The sequence below is a fragment of the Melopsittacus undulatus genome, chromosome 18 (genome assembly GCF_012275295.1).
Source record: "Melopsittacus undulatus isolate bMelUnd1 chromosome 18, bMelUnd1.mat.Z, whole genome shotgun sequence".
Lineage (NCBI taxonomy): Eukaryota > Metazoa > Chordata > Aves > Psittaciformes > Psittaculidae > Melopsittacus > Melopsittacus undulatus.
This window is the reverse complement of record NC_047544.1, coordinates 4,787,255-4,812,965: the sequence shown is the minus strand read 5'-3', so window position 1 is coordinate 4,812,965 and position 25,711 is coordinate 4,787,255. Positions and strand designations below refer to the sequence as shown.

Sequence of the window (25,711 nt, the reverse complement as noted above, 5' to 3'; positions counted from 1 at the left end):
CACCTCCCAGAGCAGCTCCCCCAGATGGAAGCTGAGAGCCCTGGTTTCCCTGCTGCTTGGCATAGTGCTTCTCAAATCGTTTGAGTCACATGAGGTCATCTGAGGCCCCAGGACCTGTGAGAGACTCCAGAGCTTCACTTAGGATATTAAAGACAAGAAAACCAATCCATTCTGATTTCCTCCCCATGTCGGAGACCCCACCAAGCCTCCTGCTGGCTTCCTCCTCTGGCAAGCTTAGCCCAGACAAGGGTGATGGGCGATTTGAGATGTTCAGTGCCTCGCTGGAATAGTTCCTATTTCACAAAAGGGACCAGGTTCCTACATCCTCCTTTTTCCTTTTCTCTCCCTGCTGGAACAGCATCAAATGAACTTCTGGCCTCGAGGATCAAGAGGTCTCTAATCTCATGCAAGCCACCCCGTACACATCCGCATCCCTGACCTGCAGCTCCGCTCATGGCCACGTGGCCAGCAAGAGGTTATTTTTATGCCTCTGACATTAACCACAGCACCATGTGGGGGAAGCACCATTGCGTGAAGTGAAGCAGCTTGGGAAGGTTAATGAGGCAAAAATATTTGCTCACAGGAAACCTGGAGGTGTCCGGGCTGCCCCGAGGTGATGACTTGCTTAATGGGGGATTAGGAAGAGGAAAAGAGGAGAGCAACAACTTCCCAACTGTGCCAGGGTGCTTGTTAAAGCCCAAAGGAGAACGCCAAATTAATTAGAGGGCAAAGGAGCCGTCCCACTGATTTTTTGTCACCTCTCACACTGGAAAATGCCACTTTCCATGCCACTGTCCTTTGGACCAAAATCCAACTGGTCCCATGTGCTTTACAGCCTGCAGGTAGGTGCAAGTCCTGGAGATGCAGCAGCCCATGCTGGGACATCGGGAAGCCACCCCAAGTCCATTAAGCTTCTTAGGGCCATGCCCATGGGTGGAATTTGAGGCTGGTTTCTGTTCACTGGTTTCTGTTCATTCTGGTCATGCTGATGCTGCAATGAACCAAAACCCACCAGAGCACCCCTGCTGTGGCCAGCACACAGGACACTTGGCATACACAAGGCTGCATACACAAGGTTTGGAGCAGGACTCTCCATGCTGTTGATGGCAGTGCAGCCCAAAGAGCCTGCACAAGATCTCCCAACATCCCTCTGGCACATGGCACCTCTCTAAATCCAGATGAGGCTTGGCTTCAGCTGAGAGGGGCTGGAGACCCCCAAACCCACACAGCTCCATTTGTGCCGCTCCTTGGAAAGGATTGTTCCCAAAACACCACCAGGCAAGTGAAATCCTCGTGTACATCACATAGTCTCTGCCAGCAGGAGAGGCAGCGGTTTAGCACACTGCATTAGCTCCACTGCATCCTCCACCATGACTTCCCACTGCCTCCTTCCACCACTTCACAGGCAGAGAGTGTCTTGTCCCCTTGCTCTCCTTCCATGAAAGACTTTGTGCTTGGACAGAAAGACTTAGCAAGGCCCTGGGAGGGCCTCTCACCAGGGTCTTGCATCTCAGGCTCCATGTTCCCAGTCTCGGGATCAGCACTTCCTCCTTCAAGAGCTTTGCTTACTGCAGCTCGAGGTATGAGGCACCTGGATTAAGGCAGCCTGCTAATGCTTTCATCCTGCATAGATGAATATTCAGCAGCTCCAGCACAGTCTCTGCTCCTAGCACCCATGTGGGGGGTTCAGCTGGGCTCTAGGGTGCTCCAGGCACTCAGCTCCCCATCCCTGCTGCAACCAGCACTCCAGGCATGGCCATGGGTGCTGGGGGAAGGCACAACACTCCCAAACCACCCACGAGAGCGAGGGGCAGCTCCTAACTCAAGCTCATGCCAAACTCTTTGCTTTCTGCTGCTGCTGGAAGACCTGAGGAGCTCCAGGGAGTGGGGTGCAGGTACCCAACAGGCGGCAGATGCGGCATCAGCTGCTGGATGGAGATGTTTCTCCACGATCTTCCCTAGCAAAGGTGGTAGCATCCCTTCAGAAAAGCCTTGAGTGTTTCCAGCCTTCCCAGGGAAGAAAATCAAACCACCCCCAGGAACAACTGCATTTTACAGCCCTTTTCTAAAGAAACATGGTCCTGGTGCTCAGGAGCTCCATGCACCTCTGCTAAGACTTGAAACCCTTGGCTGAAGGATGGGTGGGAGCCCCCAGGTCAGAGATTTCAGCTCACCCCATGCATAAAGGAGCCCCAGAGCTGGCCAGAGAGCCTCTTGAACACCACCCTCCCTGCCTGCACGTTTCTCTCCGTGCCAAACCGCTCGGCACATGGAGCTCACTGTTCCAGAGCTGTCATTTTCCTGGCTGTTAGAGGGAATGTGGGAAAGAGCAGCCTGGGTTTGCAACGCAGCTCCTGCGAGAGACGTGACATGTTTATTTTCCCTGTGCCAACTTCCATATCAACCAAGGTTTCTTTTTTCCGTGCTGTGAAAGTGAATGTTCATCCATCCTTCCCCTATGCACCAGCACCCAGCCTGATCCTTCAGCACCAATTTCAGCACCCCCAGCTCCTCAAAACCCCCTGGCATCCCCTTTTCCATGAGCAGATCTGAGTGGGGGGTGACGTTCCTGCTCCCTTGCACAAGCAGTAAAGTGGAAAAACAATCAAAATCGAGGAACCTGATGCTTTCTGTGACCCAAATCTCAGTGTCTCGCTTTGGATTCAAGCACACGTCAGGGTGCTCGGGGAAGAAGAAGAAATGAACAAAAAGGGAAGGTATTTTCAAAACCAAAGTTATTGCACGTAACAAACCAAGCCTGCCACATGGGAACCTGGCAGCTCCTTTGAAACAGTGCTTGTTTGCTTGTCTCCTGGAGCAAAACAGGCAGGGAATTGTCTGCAGCATTGCAAAATATTTAGGTTGACCCAAATCCCTGTGTTTTAGAGCTGGAAGGGCCCCTTTCCCCCTCCAGTCTTGGGCTGCTTGACCGGACACACATGGAGGCTGGTGGAGCTCGGTGCTGCTTCGGTCCTGGGTTGGTTGTTCTTGGTTTATTGGAATTATTCTTTTTTTTTTTCCATTATAGACATCATTAAAAAAAATAAATTTTACAATAATACATTTTTTAAAGTAATTGCTGCCATTTGAGCAATTTTCTTTTAAAAAGAACGGAAAAAAAGGAAATGTAAAAAGCCACACTGTAGATGGATATGGTTATGTATATACATACATATATGTAGGTATAGGTGAAAGGTATATACATACACTATATATGTATATAAAAAAGAAAGAAAGGGGAGAGGAACATCTAGAGGTTTCCAGCCACGGGTGGGTTGGGTCCCATCCCAAACCAGATTTGACCAGATGGAGATTAATAAAAAAAGGGAAAAATAATGAAGGACAATCTCCCCCTGCAGTGACAGATTGAAACATCAGGACAAGCTCACAACGTTTGAACAGCAGTTTCTTTTCTCTTCCACTTGAAAACCCTCATTGAGCACGGGAAAAGGAAAAATCCAACAAAACCCCAATAACGATGTCAAGAGCTTGAACAAGTCCCCTTGGAAGAAATGGAAAAGTCTCCCAACGGCACATCCATCCTATGGGATGTTCTGATGCGGGAACTTCACCATCCCTGCAGCCACCCAGGCTGATGGGTCCTGCAAACAACCTTTGCAATGCTCTGCTCGACACTTATTTTCCCTCTGGATATTTCAGCTCCGGATCCCCTGTGGCAGGGCAGGGGGTTTCACCACGAGCCGCTGTAGAAAAGAAACCCAACGCACCATAAAAGACCCCCCCAAAAAAGGGAAAAATGAAAATAGGAAGAAAACCACCAAAGTTCCCCAACACGGTGAGGATCCTCCTGGCACCCGGGCTCAGCAGCACCGGCACTTGGGAGCATTCCAGTCTCCATGAGGCGAATCCTCCTCTTCCCATCACCGCAGCAGGAGGCAAGGCGAGGGCCAGCGTGCCGAGGCGCGCCTGGGCCACTGATGCAAGCGTCCCCGTCCTGCCGGCAGCCGCCATCCTCATCCTCTATAACACCAGCAGCAGCAAGAGGATGGGCACAATGGGCAGGATCCGGCCTGCCCAGTGTCGGCTGCCGCCTGCATTCTGGTCCACAAAGGTCTTCTGGTCTGGCATGATGTCCGTGGTGAGCTGCGTCTGCAGGCAAGGGGAGAGCACGGTTTCATGAAGGCTCCTTTTCAGGGGGAAAAGCACCCAAGCTTTGACAACGCCTGTTGTTACTCTCCAGGCAGTGAAGCCAGCGGCCTTCTGCATGGCATCCCCTCTGGCACATCCTCTGCAAGCCATTTCCAGTGGGAAACATGTCCCAACCCTAAGATCCCTCCTCCCTGCACACCCCCCCCCGCCCCAAACGTACCTCTGAGTAGCACAGGTTCTGCTCTTTGGACTTGTTCAGCTTCAGTCCGTGCTCCTGGGGAGGAGAAAGGCTGAAGGTTTTTTAGGGATTTTCCTTTATTTATTTATTTTTCAAATCCATGTGGGATTCAGGCTGGTTTCACCCCCAGTGAGCCAGGGCAGGAGAGCTGGGGCTCAGGGCAGCTACTCCAGCTCACCTTGCCCTGGGCATAGTGCTGTGCCAGGCTGTGGATGATGCCCCAAGCAAGGAAAAGGGATGGATCTCTCCTTTTTCCATGCCAGATGCCCAGTTACTGGGGATGGTCACATCCTGCCAGCAACTGGGTACCACCACGGTATCCAGACTGGGATGCAGACACAGAGTAGGACTTACTGCTGTCCATGGGCTGCAGCCAATCTCCTAACTGATGAACCTACCAAGGGCCCAGACCAGTGCTCCCAGTCTGCAGCAGCAATCAGGCTCTGGTCCTACCTGGACAGAGGTGCAGGTGGTGATGATGCTCGTATCATACATAGTGTTGCTGTCATTGATGTCATCTGGCAACGCAGGACTCTTCTCTGTCTTGGGTGGCAGGGTGATGGGGGGCAAGGGATTCTTGGGGGAGAGGTTCACATCAGTGCCGTTGCCAAAGGCTTGGATGGCGTTTCCTAGGGGGCAGGAGATGTTTATAGAGGGCTGCATCCCAGCAGGAATGGGGCAGGGTGAGGAGGGGGACAGGGAAGCATCTTACGGAGACATGGGTTTTCTGTGAAGTCTCTGAGGAACTTCTCGCACTCTTCTTCCATGTTGCCACTGCCTTTGCAAGAGCACCAGGGTGAGATGGTGATGCTGGTGATGCTGGCATCAATGTAGTTGGGTGTCATGTTGAAGCCTGCACAGAGAAAGAATAGGGATGAGGGGCTATAGTAGGAGAGACCCTTCACCATCCCAACCCCACGGCACTCACCGATGAGCCCTGTATAGGAGCCCAGGCACGCCTGGTAGTTGTCCCCAGGGCAGCTTGTAAGGGTCTGGAAGGAGGCTTGGCAGTTGGTGTGGAAATCAGCCAGACGGGACCTGGGTGCAAAGAGAAAGAGGAACAGGGATGGGATTTCACCACCGCTCCAGGCACAGAGCAACAGGGCAGCAAAGAGCAACAGTCAAGGCCAGGTTACTGCATCCCTGGCAGTGTTCGAGGCCAGGCTGGATGGGGCTGGGAGCAAGCTGCTCTAGTGGAAGGTGTCTGTGCCCATGGCAGGGGTTGGAGCTGGACGAGCATTAGGATCCCTTCCAACCCTAACCAGGCTGGGATTCTATGATCTAAGCCTATAGGACAACTCACCCCACAGCTCCTGCCAGCAGACAGCAGAAACCTCACAGCCTCACTTGGCCACCCTGCTCCCGGTGCATGAAGTGACTGTACAATTTCACCACTTGTTGTCTTCCCTCTGAATTGTTCAAGATCAGAATGCAGCTGAAATGCCTGGGGTTGGGGGTTACATTTCCCTTCCTCCTTTGGAAGCTGAGAAGGGGTAAAACCAAAAGGCAGGCTTGCAGAAAGCCCTATTGAGGTGCTCCTGCCCGCAGAAGGAGCAGAGATGGGGGAACCAGCAGGACCATGAGGAAGAAAAAAGGGACAAGAGATGCTGATTTCCACTCCTAACTTCCTTACTATTCAGCATAATGCACAGCAGAAGTGTAAGGAGAGATGGGAGCGCTGTTGTTTCCAGATGCAGCAGCAACTGGGCTCTGCTGACACAAGCCCACGCTTCCCGTGCAATGCCCTGAGGATTTATCTTGGGATGAGCTGAATCACTGAGGTGGAAGGATAAAGAAATGGGAAGGATGTCCAAGAGGACAGACAGATGGACCAAGTGGGCAGATGGAAGGGCTGCAGATTCCCAAAAATGACTCAGTCACTGAATGACAAGACACAAGGCTGAATTGTGCCCCACGCTGGATCTCCATCACAGGCAGGAATAGCTGTGAAGCAGCCAAACTGCTGACACTGGAGATGAGACCTTGATTTCACAACAGAAAATCTCCTCAGCTCCTTTCCCCCACATTTCATATAGAAAGCAGGAGCCATATATTATTTTCCTCAGCTTCTTTTCCTTCCTTCTTAATTAAATGTCATCTTTGTCCAACCAGTGATCAAATCATCCAACAGTACTTGCCTAAAGTCATAAGAACTGATGAAAATAAGGGGTAGAAATTGTGTGTGGGTTTGGGTTTTGGTTTTTTTTAATAGGAATGATTTGTTTTCAGAAGGTTTCGATCAAATTAAGTGAAGGAACAAAAGCAGCAGTGATTAAATGTGGGAGAAGGAACCTGCAGTGCTACCTTCCATCCACCCAGCACTTCCCATTGCACCACATCTTCAGTGCACTAAGGGAGTGAGAGGCTGAAATGCAGAAAGAGAGGAGCAGAGATGCTGGTGCTGAGCCCACAGCCCAAAGGCCACTGCGGCTTCATGGAATGAAAGGGAAAGGACATAAGGAATAAAGCACAGCTGCTTGGGGCTGGATGTTCCATGCAGGAATGCGGTGGTTTTGTTTCCCGCTGTTTCCAGCCATCCATGACTGGGGTTTTTCCATGGAGTTTTACACCCACTGATGCAACCATGTCCTGTGGAGCAGCTGAGCCTGTCCTGGGGACTCATGGTCCTTTGGGGACCCCAGCATCACCCCAGAACAAGCTCCCTGGGCAGCTGGGGGTTGACATGAGCCACCCGTGCACTTGGTACCTCCCTTCTGCACTGAGCACACCAGTCACGCTCTGCTCTCGCCTGCCAGCAGCATGGACTGGGTGATGCTCCCACTTCCAGCAGCTGCCTGACCCACTTCCAGCCTCTGCCAGGCTGCACGATTCCAGGGCAAGGTCAGCCTCTCCATCCGGGTTATTCCGAGGCAGGGCTCCTGGGCACCACCGTGCTCTTCTACACCTTGGATGCTGATAAACAGCAGCACAACCGGCACGGCCCCAGGAAGAGGTGCAACCAGGGCACGTGTGGGGTGGCTGCAGCACCGTGTGGGGAAGGTGGGAGCAGAAGCAAGAGCCTGGGGTGGGTGCTGCAGAGCAGAACTCTGCTCCTTCCACCCCATCCCCATCGCAGGCAGGTATTTGGCTTCCCTCCTCCTCTTCCCCTCCGCAGGAGAGAAGTTTCCGACAGCATTTCCCCTCTCCCCAAATGCAAGGCGAAGGCACATCAGTTCTCCTAAAGAACTGGGGCAAGTTCATCACCGAGTGCCATGGAAATCCGTCACGCTGCTCCCCGGGGCCCCGCTCCTGGCTTGAAGCATCCTCTAAGGCAAATGTTATTCTTTTCATAATACATGACAAGCCAGCTGGTAATCTTTCCAGAATATCCAAGCCAGATGTCACTCTTTCCGTTGTATACAATGAGTTTGCAGTCGCTGGCGGAGACTAACTGCCAGGAATAAACTTACTGGAGCTGGCCCATAGCTTCTCAGATTGTTGCTTTTAAGTGCCCAGGCAAAATAAAAGGACAAAGAGCCAAGTCCAGCTTAGAAGAAACAGGAGGAACTGGTGCCAGATTGCTGGCTGGCAGCTTGAGACAGCAGGTGGGTCTGGCCAGGCTCTGCCTTGCAAAGACCTGGGCTGGGAATTGCTGAGATGGGGATGGAGGATGCTGGCACAAGGAGCTGCAGGGCAAAGCCTCAGCCAGCACATTATTGTCCTGGAAGGCCTCCAAGGAGGGGGAGAAGAAAAAAAAAGTGAAAAAACAGATTAACAAAAACTAATTCTATATATACCACACATATCACATCCCAAACCCGCTCCAAGTGTGGAGTTTGAAGATAGGAGTTTCCAAGCTGTTTCTCTTTGATGCACTGAGAAAACTCATTTGATTTTTGGGTGAAAAGATCAGGATGATGCCAAAGGTGGACAACCCCAAGAGCTCAGGAGCTTTAATATTTCTCATTCTCCCTGCCCAGCTCCAGACACCTCCCATCCATCCCCACACCCCCAGTGCAGACATCCCCTATGTAGGGGACTTTGTGCATCCCATCAGCTCTTGGCTGTGAACTCATCTCCTCGCCTTGTTATCGTGCAGGAATTGAGGAGCAGCTTGCCAGCACCAGCAAGACACCCTCGCTCTGACATTAAAAGGTACCTACACAGCAGAGGAGTTTTGATTGGGGCTTTTCTTTTTCTTTGCAATCTTTTAAGCAGAGAAAGAAAAAATCCCCAGCACAGATGCAAGGTGCCTAATTGGGTGCTAACTGTTCCCATCACCATGTGCCTCGGAGAAGTCCAAGCCTGGCACTGGTAATAATTCACCACCCATCAAAGCAGCATCCGGCTCGTGAATATTTCATGCAGAAAACGTCCAAGATGTGGAGATTACTCAAAAGGTTTTTTTTTTCACAGGCAATTTACAGGGAGCAAGGAAAAATGGCTTTAAGAGCCACGAGCATCAGGATGGGAAGCGCGCCTCTCCCCCCTGTGGAGCCCTGGATGTTCAAGAAGCTGTGACAACATGGAAAAACTGAGCAAAACACAAGAAACCCACGGGCATCCTCCCAACACCCGGTGTCCTGCTGGAGATGAATGCTTTCAAAGCCAGCAGATGCTGAGATAAAACAAACCAGCCTCAACTACCTACAACAGCGGCCCAGGTAATGCAAAGAGCAGGGATCAGCAAAAGGCATTCAAGGGGAGCTGGAGCATAACTCCACTTTTCTGGGTGACCCTCTCCCAAAGCTAAGGAGCAGCTCACAGTGGGAGAGAAAGAAAAACATCAATGGAAATACTTGCTTTATCCAGGAAAAGTTACCTCTGGATGCTGGAGTCATTGGTTCTGATATGAGCCAAGAGGATTTATTCCTGCATTTAACAAAAACCATCTTTCTGCCATAGCACAGAACTGCAGGAAGGGCACTGATCCCTCATCCCAAAGTCCCCCAGCAAGATGGGGACAGCAGGAAAGAGGCAAAACTGGAATGAACCAAAGAGAAGCAAAGAAGACATTCCTAAATGAGAGTAAAGACAGCGAGAGGGAAAGGGAAAGCGAGGACAAGCAGACGAGAGCCCAACTGCCAAGATCAGCGCCGTTAATTAAGAGTTCGGTTCTCCATATGTATTTTTAGGGCATCACATTTTGATTCATCACAGATAAGAGCAGTTGAAAGATGGGTTTTTCCCCTCCTCATGCCTGTGCTCCAACCCCATCATTACACAGTAAGAGAATGGAAGGATTAAACACACGCATCATTTGATTTTAATTGAAGGACTGTTCTATTTCATTGAACTGCTAACTAAGCTGAACAGGAGATGGTGTTTACATAAGCAAACCCTGAGTCAGTATAGACTTGCTGTCACATTAAGTCAATACTTATGAAGGTTCTCTATTTAATTATTCAGTGTGAATTGACTTATGACTGTGCTAAGAGCAGGTTAGCCTTGAGCTCATGGAGTGAGACTTCGAGCTGCCTTCCCCCATCGGTACCCATGCAATCCCAGGGGACAGATCCCCAGGGTGCTGCCTCACTTACCACATCCCTCTATTTCCCCCATACAAGGAAGCCAAGCCACCTGCTTCCTAATTTAAGATTAGATTTGGAGGCTTCCCCCGTTATTGCACCCACAGGACCCATCAGCCATGGCTGGTCCTACCCCAGCCTCAAGCACTGGTCCTCCCAACAGCACCCAGAGCCACAGTTAAATCCAGGAGCATTTTTCTCTCCTCCTTCTCTTTCCCAGACAGCAGGGTTGCACTTCCGAGCCTCTCTCATTACACGGTGTAAGGAGAAAGTCGAGCTGCCACTCCGCTGTTCATCAAGGAATCATCCATTATAGATGGCATTTTGTCTGGGCTAAACAAAGGGTGTGAAGACAAGGACGTGGGTTTGAAAACACGAAAGGGTTTTGTTCCCATGATTGGTGTTTAATCAATACCCAGCAGCCTGGATCAGTTCCTTTCCCTTGCACAGCCTCCCTTGGGGTCCTGGGGTGAGGAATACACTGAAAACAGCAAGAAAACTCAGGCAAACAAAACAGCCTCGTTTGTATTGGGAGCGACCTTAAAGCTCCTCCAGCTCCAACCCCTGCCACCGGAGCAGCTTGCTCCAACCTGGCCTTGAGCACTGCCAGGGATGGGGCAGCCACAGCTTCTCTGGGCACCCTGTGCCAGCACCTCAGCACCCTCACAGGGAAGAGCTTCTGCCTAAGAGCTCATCTCGGTCTCCCTTCTTCAGGTTAAAGCCATTGCCCTGTTTTTGGCATTGCAGGAACTACAGCCAGCAGAGGCTGGGAAATTCTTCAGCACCAGCATCACTGAAGCATAGAAGACCAGATTATTTGTGTTCCTGACTTGCTGATGCAAGATGAAAAATACAGCAAACTGCAGCTGCTGAAATCAGCTCTTTTCTTCCCTCCCCTTTCCCCTCCGCTGAGGTTAGTGTTTTGCAAAGGGGTTTTATATTCCGGGAGCTCAAACCTGTCCGCTGCAATCAGCCACAAAGCTCAAGCAGCGCATCAGGCTCCTCTATTGTGCCGGGAGAAGTTTCCTGGCAAAAAGAGCTTCCCAAATTGCAGTGATCTGGGCTTGATTGTTCCTGCTTTCACTGCCGGGAGCAGGGCAAAGGAGCTCGGGCAATTCACTGGGGATATTCAGCAGCTTCACGGGTCACAGCCGGACGCTTCAATTGCTTTTCTAGAGCAAAGCCCAGGATTTCAGCCCCAGATCCTGCACCCCACTAGGCGGAAGGGAAGGCGCAGTTTTGTCCCTCCTAACACAAACCAGCATGTGACTGTGATGCCTCCAGAAGGAAGGGATGCGGCCGCAGGGTGGGTCGTGTCCTGCGGAAGCAGCAGCCCCCACAGCCCGCTCAGCACCAACCCCAGCGAGTCGGCAGCTAGAAACCCCATCCCGTGGAGGGCTTTGCTGCTCATTAGGCGCTCAGCCAGGAGGTTTAATTACTCTGGCAGCTCGTGCGGCAGCAGCATCTCATCTGTCACCGCGGGGGTTCGGAGCTCACGGATCTGTTCCGAGTTCAGTGCCCTTGCCAGTCCCGTGCACAGATAAGGACAAGCATCGCTCCGTGATGCTGATAAGCACAGGCATAGACAGGGAATCCCATGGCAGACCCCAGCCTTGCCTTGCCCACAGGCTCGGGGTTTCATGCCAGCTTGATCCTGGGTGGAGGCTGGTGGGTGCAGATGCCGTGGGAAGGGGGACAAAGCCTGCGTGCTCTATTTATACACATCCCAGCACCTGGTGATGATCTCGGCACAAGCTGCCTGCCAAAGCTTTCTTATTTATAAACACAGAGGCTTTGGAGAGGTGGGAGGGAAAGGAGAGGAGCGGAGCGGCTCCCAGCACCACAGCCCTCCGCATCCAGCACAGAGCCGCTCTGCCAAGGGGACACCCAGCGCCCAAACCCACCATGGGTGCAAACCTCGCCAGGCTGCTGTGCTCAGCACAAGCTGCTCCGTGGGGCTGGACCAGCACCTCCAGGGGTCCTGGAGTGATGCACCAGCAGTGCAGCCCCAAGCACTGAGCCTACAGCAGAGACCTCTGCATTGACACTGAATGAAACCCGCTTGCACCAAAGGGGGGCTTTACAGAGCGAGAGCTCCCCCAGCCAGGCTACCTCTCCCCATCCAGGCAGCATCCACGCTGCTGTTGGAAAACCACATTCCCAACTGAGAGCAAAGCAGCTGCCTCGTGATTCCCCATTCGCTGCCTCACCTCTTTCTAGGAGAATTTAATTTCATGCAGGAACAGGCTTATAATTAATGCTCAGCAGCTCCACTGCCTCTTGGTCCCCCCCCCAACATGCTGCTAATGCAGGTTATTCCCTCCACAACCACATGCATCCTCAGCTTCACTGCCTGAGCAAGCATCAGGCTCCTGATGGAGAGATGCTGCCATTCATTTGGTCGCATCTCAGCGCAGCCCTGGTATCTTTTATTCATAGACATCGGCTTTTTGTATTAGTTTTTGATAAAAAGCCACATTCCCACATTTCAAACATGGGAGAAGACCTGAAGCCGTGTTATTTATTTATTTCGCCACCAAGCTCTGGGAAACTCTATCATTTTGACGGCAAAAAGATCCTCCTCCTCATAGGAAATGTTCTTTATGAGGCTGAGCCAGCCCCTGGAGGGTGACATCAGGGTTTTTTGTTGTATGAATAATGAGTTTCATAACGGAACAAAACCAGATCTCCCAACTTTGCTCTGCCATGGAGGAAGCAGTGGATTTCACCAGCCATGGTTCCACTGGGGATGTTCACAGCACATCAAGGGACTTTGCCACTTGAAGGGCAGGGGTGCCCTCACTGCTGTAGTTCCTTTTGCACATTCACCCCTTCCAGAGCTTGGGGAGATGAAGCCTGTGTTGGGGAACAGAGCCAGCATAGTCCTCACACTCCATCCCTCTGGTTCTGCCCCACTGCAGCCTCCCCAAGCACAGGGAGAGGCAGAGCAGTGGTTCTGCACTGGGGATCTGGAGCAGATCAGAGCTCAGGGTGAGGTGGGGAGCTCAGCTGGCAGCCCCATGCTTGCAAACCACACACAGCCCTGCCCAAACCCATGGGTTCTCTCCAGAGCAAGGGGGACCAACTTCAAGGCCACGTCTTAGCCCACAAACCACTCCATAAGCAGCCAAAACCCATTTCATACACAGAATGGAGCTGTTACTGGAGGAGACCCAGCAAGTGCCACACAGCACTGGGAAGATGAACTTGCAACGGGAGCAATGCAAACCCACAGCCCCACACGAACCCCTCTGCAGCTTTCCCTTCCCAGCACTGGGAACGGCACGAGGAGCCCTTACCTGCAGAGGTGATCGGTGCGGCACGCGCTGCGCAGATCCAGGCAGTTGGGCTTCTCCTTGTCCTCGTAGGAGCAGGAGGGGACGATGGTTTGTCGGCGGCGCTCGGCGCAGGCCTGGTCCTTGCAGGAGCAGAAGAGCAGGCGGTAGGTGTACTCACTGGGCACGCGGTCGAAGAACTGCCGCAGAGCCTTGTGGCACTTCCTGCGGCTGCAGGGCTCGCTGGCAGACAGCTCCCGGCTGCACGTGGAGATGTAGCCCGAGCGCAGGCGCTTGCAGTTGTCGTTCAGGTTGCAGGCTTTGGCCGCATCCAGGCAGTGGTTGCTTTTGGAGTTGGCGGCAGGGTCCATCCCTGCCCGAAGAGAGAGGGAGAAGGGCGGAATTAGCACCAAGATGCTCTCAACACGGGGAGATGCTGCAGGGAGGAAGCAGGATGCACCAGTGCGGCTCCCCTGCTTCATCCTCATCCCCCTCTATTCTAGTGGTGGCAGTCCTTGATGATCCTAAAGGTCTTCTCCAACCCATTGATTCTATGATGTGGAGACCCCCCCTACAGCACCGGAAGGGTTAACACACAGCAGCAGGGGGACCTGGAGAGAGTCGCCAATGCATCGTTCATGCCATGAACTCACAACAGCTTTGTTCCTTGTCAATTATTCAAAGAATAATGATGAATTATTCAGCCTGCTCCAAACCAGCACAACCCACTGAGCCGCACGAGGCCATCTCAGCCCCACATCCTCTCCTGGGGCACCCCAAAACTGGGTCACCCCCAGCCATTCTCTCCCTGGGCTGCCACTGGAGGCACAAACCAGCCAGATCCCACACCCATCCCAGGAATCCACAGGCAAGTGAACAGGGATAGGATGGACAAAGCCAAACCCCTGCCTGGGAACAGATGCTGAATTGTCTCTTTTTGTGTCAAAATGATGGATCTCCCCCAGCAGCCCAGGCACTGCTTTAGCAGCCACCTTGTCCCTTACCTCTTCTCTAGCCACATCCTTGGATACCTCCTTTGTCTCCCAACTTTCACTGCCAAAAGCAGCATTGAGGAGGGGCTGTCCATCAGCCCTATTTGTAGGGCCTTAGTAATTAGTAAATGGCAAGCAGCTGCCTGGGTGGGTGTTGAGCATCATCATCAGCCTTTGCTTCCCCCAGCTGCCTATGGGGGGGGCTTCTCTGCAAGTGAGCAGTGGCTTGGGGTGTCTTTTGCAGCATATGAGCTTACTATGTGTCATTTTCCCATGGTCTTATCCAGCTTGGGGTGAGCCTCCAGGCTGGGAGCCCTCAGCATGGTGCTGCTTCCATGAAGGGGTCTTGATTAAAAGGTGAAGCTGGAAGCCTCCCGATGCTGCCCCATGCAAAACCAGTTCACATCCCGCTGCCACTGGGGGATGTTTGCACCTTCTAGGGGCTTGGTACCATCAGTCCCAACCCATACCGTGACAACTGTGGGGTCCCCATGTCCCCTTCACTCAGGGCCAGCACCCCCCAGCTGGGCTGTGATGCCAGGAGACCCCAGAGCCAAAGGGTAAAGCCCTTTGGAGAGAGCCCTTGAAATGCCAAATGTGTTATTCCAGTGAGGATCACCCCTGTGGAGATCAACCAGGGTTGGGGGACATCGATAAGACATATGTAAAGTGAATTCTTCTTATGATGTATGATTCATAAGCAGATCTGCCTTGAAAAATAGTGCAAGAGGCAAGAAGGTCGCCGGAGCTAAGACAGATGTTTGAGCTGCTGGATGGTCAGAATGGGAACCGGTGCTGGGGGAACCATCTTCCTGGAAACGGGCCATAAACCCTATTAGGAGTAAAGCCACGAGAGGGGGGGAAAGGTGAAGACAAATCCTTTGGGGCTCCACAGCATCCCTGAAGAAGGGATGGAGCACAGATTACCATTTTGCAACCGGGTCCTTCCAGCTAAGGGCTGAAGATGGAAACAGCTCATAACACTGATGTCAGAGGAGCAGAAGGGGAGAAAGATGCTTGAAGAGCTTAGGAGACACACGGCTCTCTTGTGGCCTTGCCCACACCAGCTCCTGGTTTGGGGGGATGCACTGAGCCCTCTCTGCTCCCCCCCAGCTCCAAGCCCTGTGGATAACAGCACGAGCATGGGATCTGTGCAAAGGGCTGGCTTATTGTCTAATCCTCGGGAGCATCGCTGCTGCCCTGGCCGGGACCTGCAGGGACCTGGATGCATGTTAATAGAGCTGATGCTGGAAGTGCAGGTTTCTGGGGAGCTCATTAATAAAGCACAAGCATGAAACTTTCATGAGGCGAGAAGGAGCAGCAGAACGAGGGAGCGGGGGGGGGGGGGGGGGTGTGTGCTGTGGGGAAGGCAGCTCTGTGCAGCAGGAGCTGAGGCCAGGGGTCTGGCACCCCACCTCCTCTTGGGTGCTACTGCTCCAGGTTGGCACCCACACGTTCCCACCAAGAGCCTCTTCCTGCTTCCCTGCAGGCTGTGGTTTCCCAAGGGCACGCTCCAGCACCATTTGGCACTACAGAGCATCCTCTCTGCCTGCCAGGGATGCTCTGCCCCATGGTGGGGTGGGGGGGTGGGCAGGAGCAATGTGCATCACCTTCCTCCTCCCTTCCACAGCCCCTGCTCTCTGGAGAGGTGAAGTAATCCCTCCACTATCCCCAGCAATCAGCAGCCTTAGCTCAGCCTTGTTATCCAGAGACAACACAAACAGCTCATTTGCCTCCATCACTGGGGCTCCAGGTCAGGGTTGAGGGTCCTGGGGGACAAATCACCCATCCAGCCTGGTGTGAGTGGGACAGGGAAGGGCTGCAAGCATTGAGGCCACAATGATGGTCACAGCTCACCTCCAGAGCATAACAAGAGCCCATTCCCCCCGCCCCTCAGCCCCAGAATTGCCAGACAGGCTTCCTTCTCCTCACACTTTGCTTTTGTGAATACATCAACCCCTGAGCGTTTAATCCCCCACTCCAGACACTTTGCTTTTCATACTTCCCAGCAGCTAAAATATTTCCTTGATGCTAATGTAATCCCAAAAGGCGGGCGGGAGACAGGAGGGGGTGGCAGCATCATCCCGAACCGGTGCTGAGCTCCTGGGAGGGAGCCTGGCAAATTCCCTTCAGGAGTGAAAACCTGACAGGTGATGGGATGCAGCATCAGAGCCCTCCTCTTAGGTGTCCCCAAGCACAGCCCTGGGGGGGCACAGCATCGCTGTGGGGACCCCAAGGTGCCGCCACCCTCTGCCCTGTGCACCCCATGAGGTCTGGGGATACAAGGACCCCCAAACCCTGCAGTGGGGGGCAGGATGGGGGAAAGGATTAAGAGGAGAAAGACCAAGGAGAAGCCAAGGCATAGCTGACCTAATTTGAAAAGGGGAGGGGGGAGCAGCAGCAGGAGGGTTGTCATGGAAATAGATGGGGAAAAATTGTTCCCGAGGATGGTGGCAGATTTTGGGTCCCACAGAGGAGGACATGGATTCAGAGAGAGGCGAGATGCTCCGAAGGGCTCGGCATCCTTCTCCCAGCAGCATCCCATATCTTGGCTTGAGGCTGGGGAGGGACAGCAAAGAGGGTCCCCTCCTTGGCTTCCCCACATATGGGGTGTCCTGCTGGTCCCAAATCTTCCAGAAAACAAATTGCTTTAGACCAAGGGATGGATGGGCAGCAGAAGGGTCTGGTCCCCTCCTCTGCCAAATGCTGTGACACTAGAGGGGACACAGCAAGACAAAGGAGGGAAACAAGGGCTCTCCAGCCTCAGCTATTGTATATAAGCCCATGAAAGGTAAAATCCTAAATCACAGCCTGGGGTGAAAAGGGAAGCTCAAGGAGCCATCATTGCCAGGCGGGGGCTCAAACAAGCCCCCACCTCACTGGGGCTCACCCACAGCCAGCAATGTCTCATCCCACAGGGAAGGTCTGTCCCAAAGTGCATCAAAACCCAGCAGCATTCAGCCCCCTCAAGTATCAGCACCACAGACACTGAGGGGGCAGTGCCTCACCCCCGACTGATGCTCAAGGCATCAGGATTGGGGTGATAGGAGAAAGGACTGGCAGGAGAGCGGCCGGAGGAGCAAAGAAGCAAGCACAGGGGAGGAGGTGCAGGTCTTCATCGCAGGCAGCTCAGCAGCAGGTCTGCATTCGCAGGCAGGGAAGACAACCCCTGTTGCTTTTATTACCTGAGAACATTGAAGCAAGTCTGAATATATCAGAGAGACGAGAGGTGACCGGCTCGTAGGGGGAAGCTTCATAGAACTCTTCTCCTGGAGGGGAAGGGGAGAAAAGAAAGGGGGAGAAGAAGCAAATTAAACCCCACAGTGAACGACCTCAGCCAGCATCGAGCCTACAGCCGGGGTGGGCACCCCCCCAGCGGGGCAATGTGGGACTTGAGAAGGGAAAACCAGGAAGCATCTAAATCACCGAGAAAGGGAAAGGCCCTTTTGGAGCAGCTCAGCTGGGCTCCTGCTGGCCGGGAGGCTGTGGCCGGGCTGTGCTGTGCCTGCAGCTGCTGACATCTGGGCCTGACACAGCCCCGCTCCTTCTGCATGTCAGGTCTGGCAGATGCCGAGCTCAAACTGAGCTCAGGACTTGAGGGAGTTCAGGTCTGACCACGTCCACAGGGCCAGCTCCAAGTGAAGGTTTCGGGGTCTATATAGGGGATACGGACCTGACCAGAGAACCTCAGCACTTGAGCACTGGAGCATCCCCACCACTGATCCACCTGCACTGCTCTCCAGGGGCTCATCCATCACAATCCCCACTTTCCAGAGGGAACCTGAGCACAGTCCATACGTCCCCAGGCTGGGAGCAAGCCCCACTCTCTCCCACCTTGGATTGCAGTGCAAACCCCCTCTGCTTTTCTGTGTCTCCAGGAAAAGCTGATTTCAGGAGAGGCAGCCACAGCTCTCAGGAGAGGAAACGCTCCCCTCAAGCCCCAGCAGCCACAGGAATAAAACATACATATAAAATAATCAATGGCTGGACTTTGAAAGCCCCAGTCAGAGGTGACCAGTCTGGAGCATCAATCTCCATGCGCCTGGCAGTCCTTTGGGCAGGGTTTCTGCCTGCATCCCTGCTCTTGCAGCCGATGAGCCTGGACCACTCCAGGCCATGGTGCTCCCAAGTTATTATTAGCCCAATGCAGCAACAGCCTTTATCCCATGCAATTAAAGAGCAGCTCAAAAGCCAGCACTGGAAAACAATCTCATTGAGAGGCAGGCAGCAATGTGGGAATCTTGCTCCAAGCCCAGCACCTCCTCAGCACCACCCCTTGGAAATGTAGGAGGGCAGAAATGGCCAAGGAGAGCCGGTGGGATGCCAGGCTGAGCTGCCTCCATCTGCTGTGGGGTTTCAGCCTTGATACCACACTCAGGGTGATGCTGCCTGAGTCAAGGGCAGCTCTGATGCTGCTCATCATGGGGCAGGAGCCCTGCTCCAGGCAGCCTGCACAACTTCAGGCTAAGTCCCTTCTCACTGGGTTTCCTAATGCTCGGATGACAAATAGCACCTCTATTAAAGTGCATTTAGGAAACACTGGAACCTCCCGCTATATTGCTTTGCCAATGCAATAAATAATTAAATACCACCTGAATCTTGCTGCTTGCTGGGGAAATTACCAAGCATTAAAAGGGCAGTGGACTTTTCCTGAGCTCACTGAGACGCAATTAACCTCCAGGAGTGAGGCTGGAGTGGAAGCAGTCCTCCTTAATGGCAGGGACGGGTTAGCTCCCATGGCCAAAGGGCTGGGTGGGAGCATCCTCACTAAAAGGCCAAAGATCGGAGTCTACCTTGGGCTCCTCATTGCTTTCACACACACTGGTTCATGCACGTTGAAGCTGAGAGCTGCTGCATCCCCCCAGAGCTTCCAGCTCTCCTTGTGACTCGGTATAATCATGTCTCTTCCCACCTCCTCCCCCAGGTGCAGCTCCTGGAGCACCCATCAAGCCCTTGAGCATCCTTCATTCATGCTCGCAAAGCCCTGGGAACTTGCTGAATGAAGGCTGCTGAAACAATGAAGCTCCAGTTCCTGCTTGGGGCTGGGTTTCAGCTTGTGCTGACCCCTCCTTGCTGCCACCACCAAACCAGCACCACCAGCACCTCCTCTGCCTTCAGTCCCAGCTTGTGAGGGAGGTCAGAGACCTGCCCCCAGCACAGGAATGCAGCTGCAGAGGATGGGGGCTCAGCCCTGGGCTCCACTGAACGAGCCCCATTGCTGGAGCTGCTGAAGGGGGTGGCTGTCAGCAAGGAGCCAAGCTGCAGAGGAGAGGGCATTGGTACCAACCCAAATCAGTGGTGCTGGGGCCCCTCTGCTCCGCAGGTGCCAGCAGCCAGGCAGGGACACCCCATGAGGGCAGTGCTGCAGCTCGGGGTTTGCACAAGCTGAGCTTCCACACGCAGAGCCAATCCCAAGCCCACTAAAGGGATCTATACTGTTAAAGTGGTGCTGGCCCCACTCATCCCCAGCCTGGGGCCAGCCGGGGGCTGGCAGAGCTGTGCAGGGGTGGCCGGAGGGGTAGAGCCCATGGGGCAGTGAAGCAAACCCAGCAGCACTGACAGCAGCCCCAGCTGAGCCTTCACAGATGATTCCTCCCTCTGAGCAGCCCTGGACAAGCAGCATGGAGTGGTGCCCCTGCACGGGGGCAGATGCTCCTGCCTGCAATGAACAGCAGCCCCAGGCCAGCAAACTCAATGTCAGTTACCTGCAGTTTCTCATTTACTCCTTCACCAGGCTGCAATGACAACAGGCTCTGGTGCATCAATCAGAGCAAGGGCTAACAGGGAGCTGGAGGAGGCAACAGCAACCTTGGCACCCTGAGAGACCCTCACAGCTGATATTGAAGTGCAAAGCCATGCCCCAGATATGCTTAAGCCCATGGGTACATCTCCTTTGGGGCAGACGGGAGGGATGGAACCTGGAGAAGATCCAGTTTACAGGTGAGTGGATGCCCAGGAAACCTGCTCTGACATGACAGAGATCAGCTCTTGCTACAACACATCCCCTGCCTCTTTCTCCCTTGCCCTGTGCCCATGTAGGGCAGACAATCAGCCTGGCCCCCATCAGCATCCAACGAGAAAGGGGGGGAGCTATCTGCCTTGCTTGGGGTGCCCATAGAGGCAGTGAGGTGACCTTAGAGCTTCCCAAACCCAAGGTGTGGGTCCTTCTCACACCTCCATCCCACAGAGCCCTGCCCCTTACCTTCGGTCAGCCCCAGGTGTATACTCCAGTAGATCTGAAGGCACTGAAGCTCCTTCTTCATGCCTCTCTTGCAGCGGCAGTCGTAGAGGGGGCTCTCCTGCAGCACCTCCAGGGCTGCCTGGCATTCCTTGTTGGCCAGCATGGTGTTCCTGTCGCGCCCGGCCAGGCACTGCCGCAGCGTGCGGTACCGGGAGCTGCAGCTCGGCTCTGCCGCACACAGCTCGTTGGCTCGGACACAGTCCACAGGCACCCGCCAGCCATGGGGGTCCTGCCCCGGGGGGGACGGGGGGGCTGCCAGCGACCGGAGGAGCTCATCTGAGCGAGGGGCAGCAGGGGGAGAGATGAGGGCAGAGAGAGGTGAGGGTGGGTGAGCAGAGGGGGTGAAGCCCCGCAGCCCCTCCCCGGGACACACACATCAGCCTCTTGCCCAGTTCCCAACTGGCCCCCAGCATGCAGAGACCCTGCAGAACCGGAGAATCCCAGACTGGGTTGGGTTGGAAGGGACCTTAAAGCTCCTCCAGCTCCAACCCCTGCCACGGGCAGGGACACCTTCCACTGGAGCAGGGTGCTCCAAGCCCCACCAACCTGGCCTTGAACACTTCAAGCCACCTGCAAGATGCTCCAGAGAGGGAGAGCATCCTTCCATCATGCCAAACCAAGCCTGGATGTGGCCCCAGCCCAACCTCACTGGCCAAAATTCAGCTGGTGGCCTCAGGAAGCAAGTGGGATGTCACAGTGCAGCAGTGAAGTGTCCCAGAGCATGGGGTGGGAAGGTGGGGGTTAACCCAGCACCTCACCTCCAGGGCTCTGTCTCTTATGAAACCCAACTAAACAGAGCCTGGTTCCAGTCCTGGTGGTCAGGGACATGGAACCCCACGCACGACCTCTCCAGAGCCAAGGGGAGCCCAGCCAAGCTCTCTGCGCACGTTGCCCCTTGGTTCTCATTTGGCAGCTCATGTTGTCAGAGCATCTGAGTCATGGGTTTGAGCTTCAGGCTTGGCAGAGCTGCAGCTCGGTACAAACTCTACCCCCAGGATGTGTCTCTGTGCCAGCCGCCCTTTGGGGTGGCAACCATCCAGCTTGCCCAGCTCCTGCCTGTGCACCCCCTTCCCACCCCGCACCCCCATTCCTCTCATGTTCTCATTTCCTTTTGCTTTTTGGAATTGATTCTTGCCAAGTCAGCCCCATGGACCCATCCATCACGGGTGCATGGGGAAGGAGACACCTCCCCCGTGCTTGCACCAGCCAAGTGATGGGGATGGGAAGGGCAGGACCCCCTGAGCAGATTTGCAATTGCAGGCAGGGAAAGCTCTGAAGCAGGCAAAGTTGGGGACAAGAGGGCCTGGAGGGTGTCCTCAGTTGCCCACTGGGGTGATGCAGAAGGAGACCCCACTTCATGCAGTGATTCCCCCCATCGCTGCCCCTGTGCCATGGGGAGCAGCTTCCCAACCCTGTTGCTGCCACATGCACGGCACCAGTGGGGCACAGCAAACCTCAACCTCCAGCTCCAGCCCCTTCCCAACCCATGTCCGGGTATGGCAGGAGGACAGTGACACCTACAGGAATGTGACAAGGGCCACCCCTGTCCCCCCACCCCACCAGGACACGCAGGTAGCTCCCGTGCTCGGTGGGCTCCCAGATCCAGCAGCAGTTCCCAAACGCAGGCAGCTGCAGGCAGAGCATTTCCCTGCCACCATCCAAGCGGGCACAGGAGCCTCTGTCCTTGTTTCCGAGTCAGGAAGAGGAGAGGGGATGCTCGTGGCTCTGCAGGAAGAATGGAGCCCTGTGGAGGTGAAGGAGCAGGTCAGGCAGCAGCCCTGGGTGGGAACAGCTCCACTGCCTGCAGTCAGGCCAAGGAAGATCCTCCTGGTCTTCAGCCGATGCTCCCGAACAAACACCATTGTGTTCAGAGGGGTCTGAAGGGTGTTCGGGTACCAGGAGAAGGTGCAGAGCCTCTACACCTGTGTTAGATCCAATCTGGGGTGGCAGATGCCCCTTGGGATGGCCATCCTTGGCCTTTCAGGATTATATTCCACATGGGAGGCAGGCGGGATCTGTAAGCAGTGGATGCACACTCCTGACAAACAACCTAGACTGCTGGAGGACAAACGGGCATCCCCAGATGCTCCTCAGTGCAGAAATGCCAGTTCTTCTCCATGAGATGGATGATGCTGTGGTGCTTTTGGGTAGAAAGTGGCCACCTGTGCACCTTGACATGCCTGGAAACCCCAGACCAAGGCATCCAGCTCCTTCTGCTGCAGCCAGAGGACCCAGGGCATCCAGAGCCATCCCACAGCTCCACTGTGTGCCATTCCACCGCTGCCCTCACCCAGCCTGGCTGCAAATCCACCCCATGCTGGCCCCAAGCCCTTTGCTCTCCACAATCTCAGGTCTCAGCTCCAATTCAGGCTTGTCCAAATGATGCCATGGAGCCTCTTCCCCAAACACCATCTGAAGCCTCCCTGCTGGCTCCGCACGCTTCGCAGGCAGGGATCAGAGCTGCTGGCAGGCAGGTATGAAAGAGAGACAGGTTTTCCCTGATGCAGAAGGTGCTGGACCACATGGAGCATCCTCGCAAGGGGCTCCAGCACAGGGACGGGCACTTGCTTATGCCAGGATGGGAATCCCAAGAGTAAATCCAGTCGCTGGGATGAGAACATGGTGATGAGCTGGCCCCAGCTTCCCAGCTCTTGTCACCTTGCTTCCATGGCCTCGCAGAGAGCAGGGTGCTACATGTCCCCTCAGCAGCTCCGTGAGGGTGCCTGCAGTATCCCACACCACATCCAAGCTGGGAATGGCAGCACAGAACAATCCCACTGGAGCAGGAAGGGCAGGAGCAGCCCTTCCCCGTGGTTCACAACCCGCACAGGACACCTTGGTCCCCCCCGGCTCAGCAGCACACTCAACTCTGGCTGCTGGGGGGGCAATTTTTCCCAGGACCCTCCTCTGAGAAGCTGGGAAAAGCTCTGCAGACCCCCCCAGAGGCACGAGGTGCGAGCTTCAAGAAGGGGCATAACCCAGAAGAAATCACCTCCTGGATGCACATTAACCTCCCATCAACCAAACATCTGCAGAGCATTTAAACCTCATCCTCAGCAGCCTCTGGGGTGTGGGAGCACAGCGAGGATCTGCAGCAGATGCACAGGCGATGGCCCGCGTCCCTCCTGCTCCCACGGCTCCCCCAGCACCGTCAGGCTGGGCTGCCTCTTTCCTAGCTGGAATACACGTTCCCTCTTACCGGTCCTGACAGAGCCCTTTGGACACGGGCAGCTTTAGAGGGAAACATTTCTCCTCTCAGCTGATTCCAAGCTCAGGCTCCTCGGGAGCGAGCAGCCTCCAGCCCGGCCGCGGTTCCCTTTCTCCCAACCAGTTTCTCCCAAGTAAAGAGCGTTCTTGGCTCAGCAGAAAGAGCCCAGATGTGAAGAGCTGAGCTCCTGCTGCTCCACTGGGGGCTGCTTTGGAAAGCAGCGGGAGGAGGCACCCTGGTCACCCCATCCCTAATGCTCCATCTGGGGGTACGGCTTCCCTGCAACCACTGCTCAGGGTCTTGCAGCCCCCTGCACCCGTGAAACCTTTGGGGTACCCAGGAAAGGGAGCAGAATGTCTTACATTCATGACCCCACCTCCCACAAGGGTTGATGGAGCACGGGTTGGATGCCTTTAGGTGGGGCATCCTGGAGGTCTCTCTGCCCCAGAAACCAGTTTGTGACCCCTGCTCCAATACTTCCCAGCACACTCTGCCTCTGGCAGGTCATGGCAAAAGGCACCCCCAAATCAGAGCTTTACACCCTGCTGCATCCCACCCCACCCCACATAAAGTCATGTGAAGCATCAGCCCCTTCCTTACCTCCCCATCATGCTGGGGAGCAGGGCAGAGGACGAGCTGATCACCCCCATTTCACCCGGGGAGCAGGGATGCAGAGCCCCCCGCACACAGTGGTCCCTGTGCCTGCATCCCAGCCCCACACCACAGGATGCTCTGGATGCAGGTCTGATCTCCCAGCCCTCAAGCCTCTCCCAGCCTCTCTTCTCCCCATCCTCAGAGCGGGCTGACCCTGCTCCATCCCAGGCGAGCTCAGCAGAGTTACACGGGGAGCTGGCTGCTGCAGCGTGCTGGGGCTCACCAACACGCAGCCCCCCGTGGCAAGGCAGAGGGGCCCTGATGGCATCCAGAGCATGACCGAGGCACGGTACTGTGTGCACCCAGTCTGGCTGGAGTCACAAAGGGGCCTTTTCACCTCAAATCTAACAAAATCTTTGGCTTTTCCTCCTGTTTGGCTGCACCTTCCCCGCCCTCGGAGGATGCTGCCCTAGAAATAACTGAGCTTTCTTGCTGGCAGAGACAAAGCTCCTGAATAACTCACCCAGGAGGTAGAGCAACACGCAGGACCCGCAGCAGAGGGGACAGCAATTCCCCACGCACACACACACATGCAATTAGCTCAACTTTCCGAACCCATTCTTCACGCCGAGTTCACAGGCAGGAAAGGATGGAGCTGGGAGGGGACGCGGCAGCCACGGCAGCAGCTGCTGAAGGGCGCTGGGAGACTCGGAAGGGGAAGGGGACACACAGGGATGAACATCCGAAATGCAAATCCACGTTGGACAAGGAGAGAAGGGATCAAAGGCGGGCAGGGCTTTGTCACTATCGGGGCCAAAAGAGGGGGTGTCCTGGCTGGGGTTGTGTTGTGTCCCCCCTCTTTAAATCTGATAGAGAATAGGAAAATAAAGTTGCCCCTAGTTAAAATTCTCCTGTCTCCTCGCCCTCTCCCAATGCTTCTCCCACCCCGGAGGAGAGCCCGGCCCCTCTCCAGTCCCCATGCCGGGGGGGACATCCCACCTCTGCCCCCCCAACATGACCAGGCGACATCAGCCCTGCGGGAACCCTCTGCGGGGCCACTCACCTACGAAGAGGACGATGCAAAAGGCGTTTGCCAAGATCATGTTAGTAAATCCCCGCTTTCCTGCACGTGTGCCAAAAACCGGGAATAAAAAATGGAAAAAGAAAGGGAAAAAAAGAATAATTCCCAAGTAGTTCAGGTAGATCCCAGATCCGGCGGAGGATGGGCTGGAAAACAGAAGTGGGTGCGCTCCGCCCGGCGCGGAGCCGATCCTCAGCCGCGGAGCCGGGTACCGCGGCTCCCCGCCGCCCGCATCCCCGCTGCCCGCATCCCCGCCGGGCTCCGCTCCGAGCTCCGCGGGCTCCCGGCGGCTTGTGCCGGGGCGGGGGCCGGGGGGAGGCGAGGGGCGGCTGCCGCCCGTCCCCTCCCCGCCCCTGTCCTTCCCCCCCCCTTCCCCAGCTCCTCTCCGCCCCCCCGCCGGGCCCGGGAGCCGCGCAGCGCGGAGGGCAGCGCAGCCGTGGACGCCCTTCCACCGCCCTTCCGCCGGGGCAGGGGCCGGGGGGGTCTGGGTTCGGGCCCCCTGGT

General features: G+C 55.0%; 1 protein-coding gene across 1 annotated transcript; it reads right to left on the bottom strand.

Annotated features, from left to right (window-relative positions):
• Positions 1-2,960: 2,960 nt before the first annotated feature.
• Positions 2,961-25,252, bottom strand: GFRA2 (GDNF family receptor alpha 2). Its single transcript, XM_005139432.4, has 9 exons — positions 25,190-25,252; positions 20,286-20,600; positions 17,269-17,352; positions 13,116-13,464; positions 5,277-5,386; positions 5,061-5,201; positions 4,802-4,977; positions 4,331-4,384; positions 2,961-4,110 (listed from the first exon to the last, which is right to left on the bottom strand). Exons 1-9 carry the CDS (start codon positions 25,227-25,229, stop codon positions 3,982-3,984), a joined length of 1,398 nt encoding a protein of 465 aa, XP_005139489.2. The 5' UTR covers positions 25,230-25,252; the 3' UTR covers positions 2,961-3,981.
• Between the last annotated feature and the right edge of the window lie 459 nt (positions 25,253-25,711).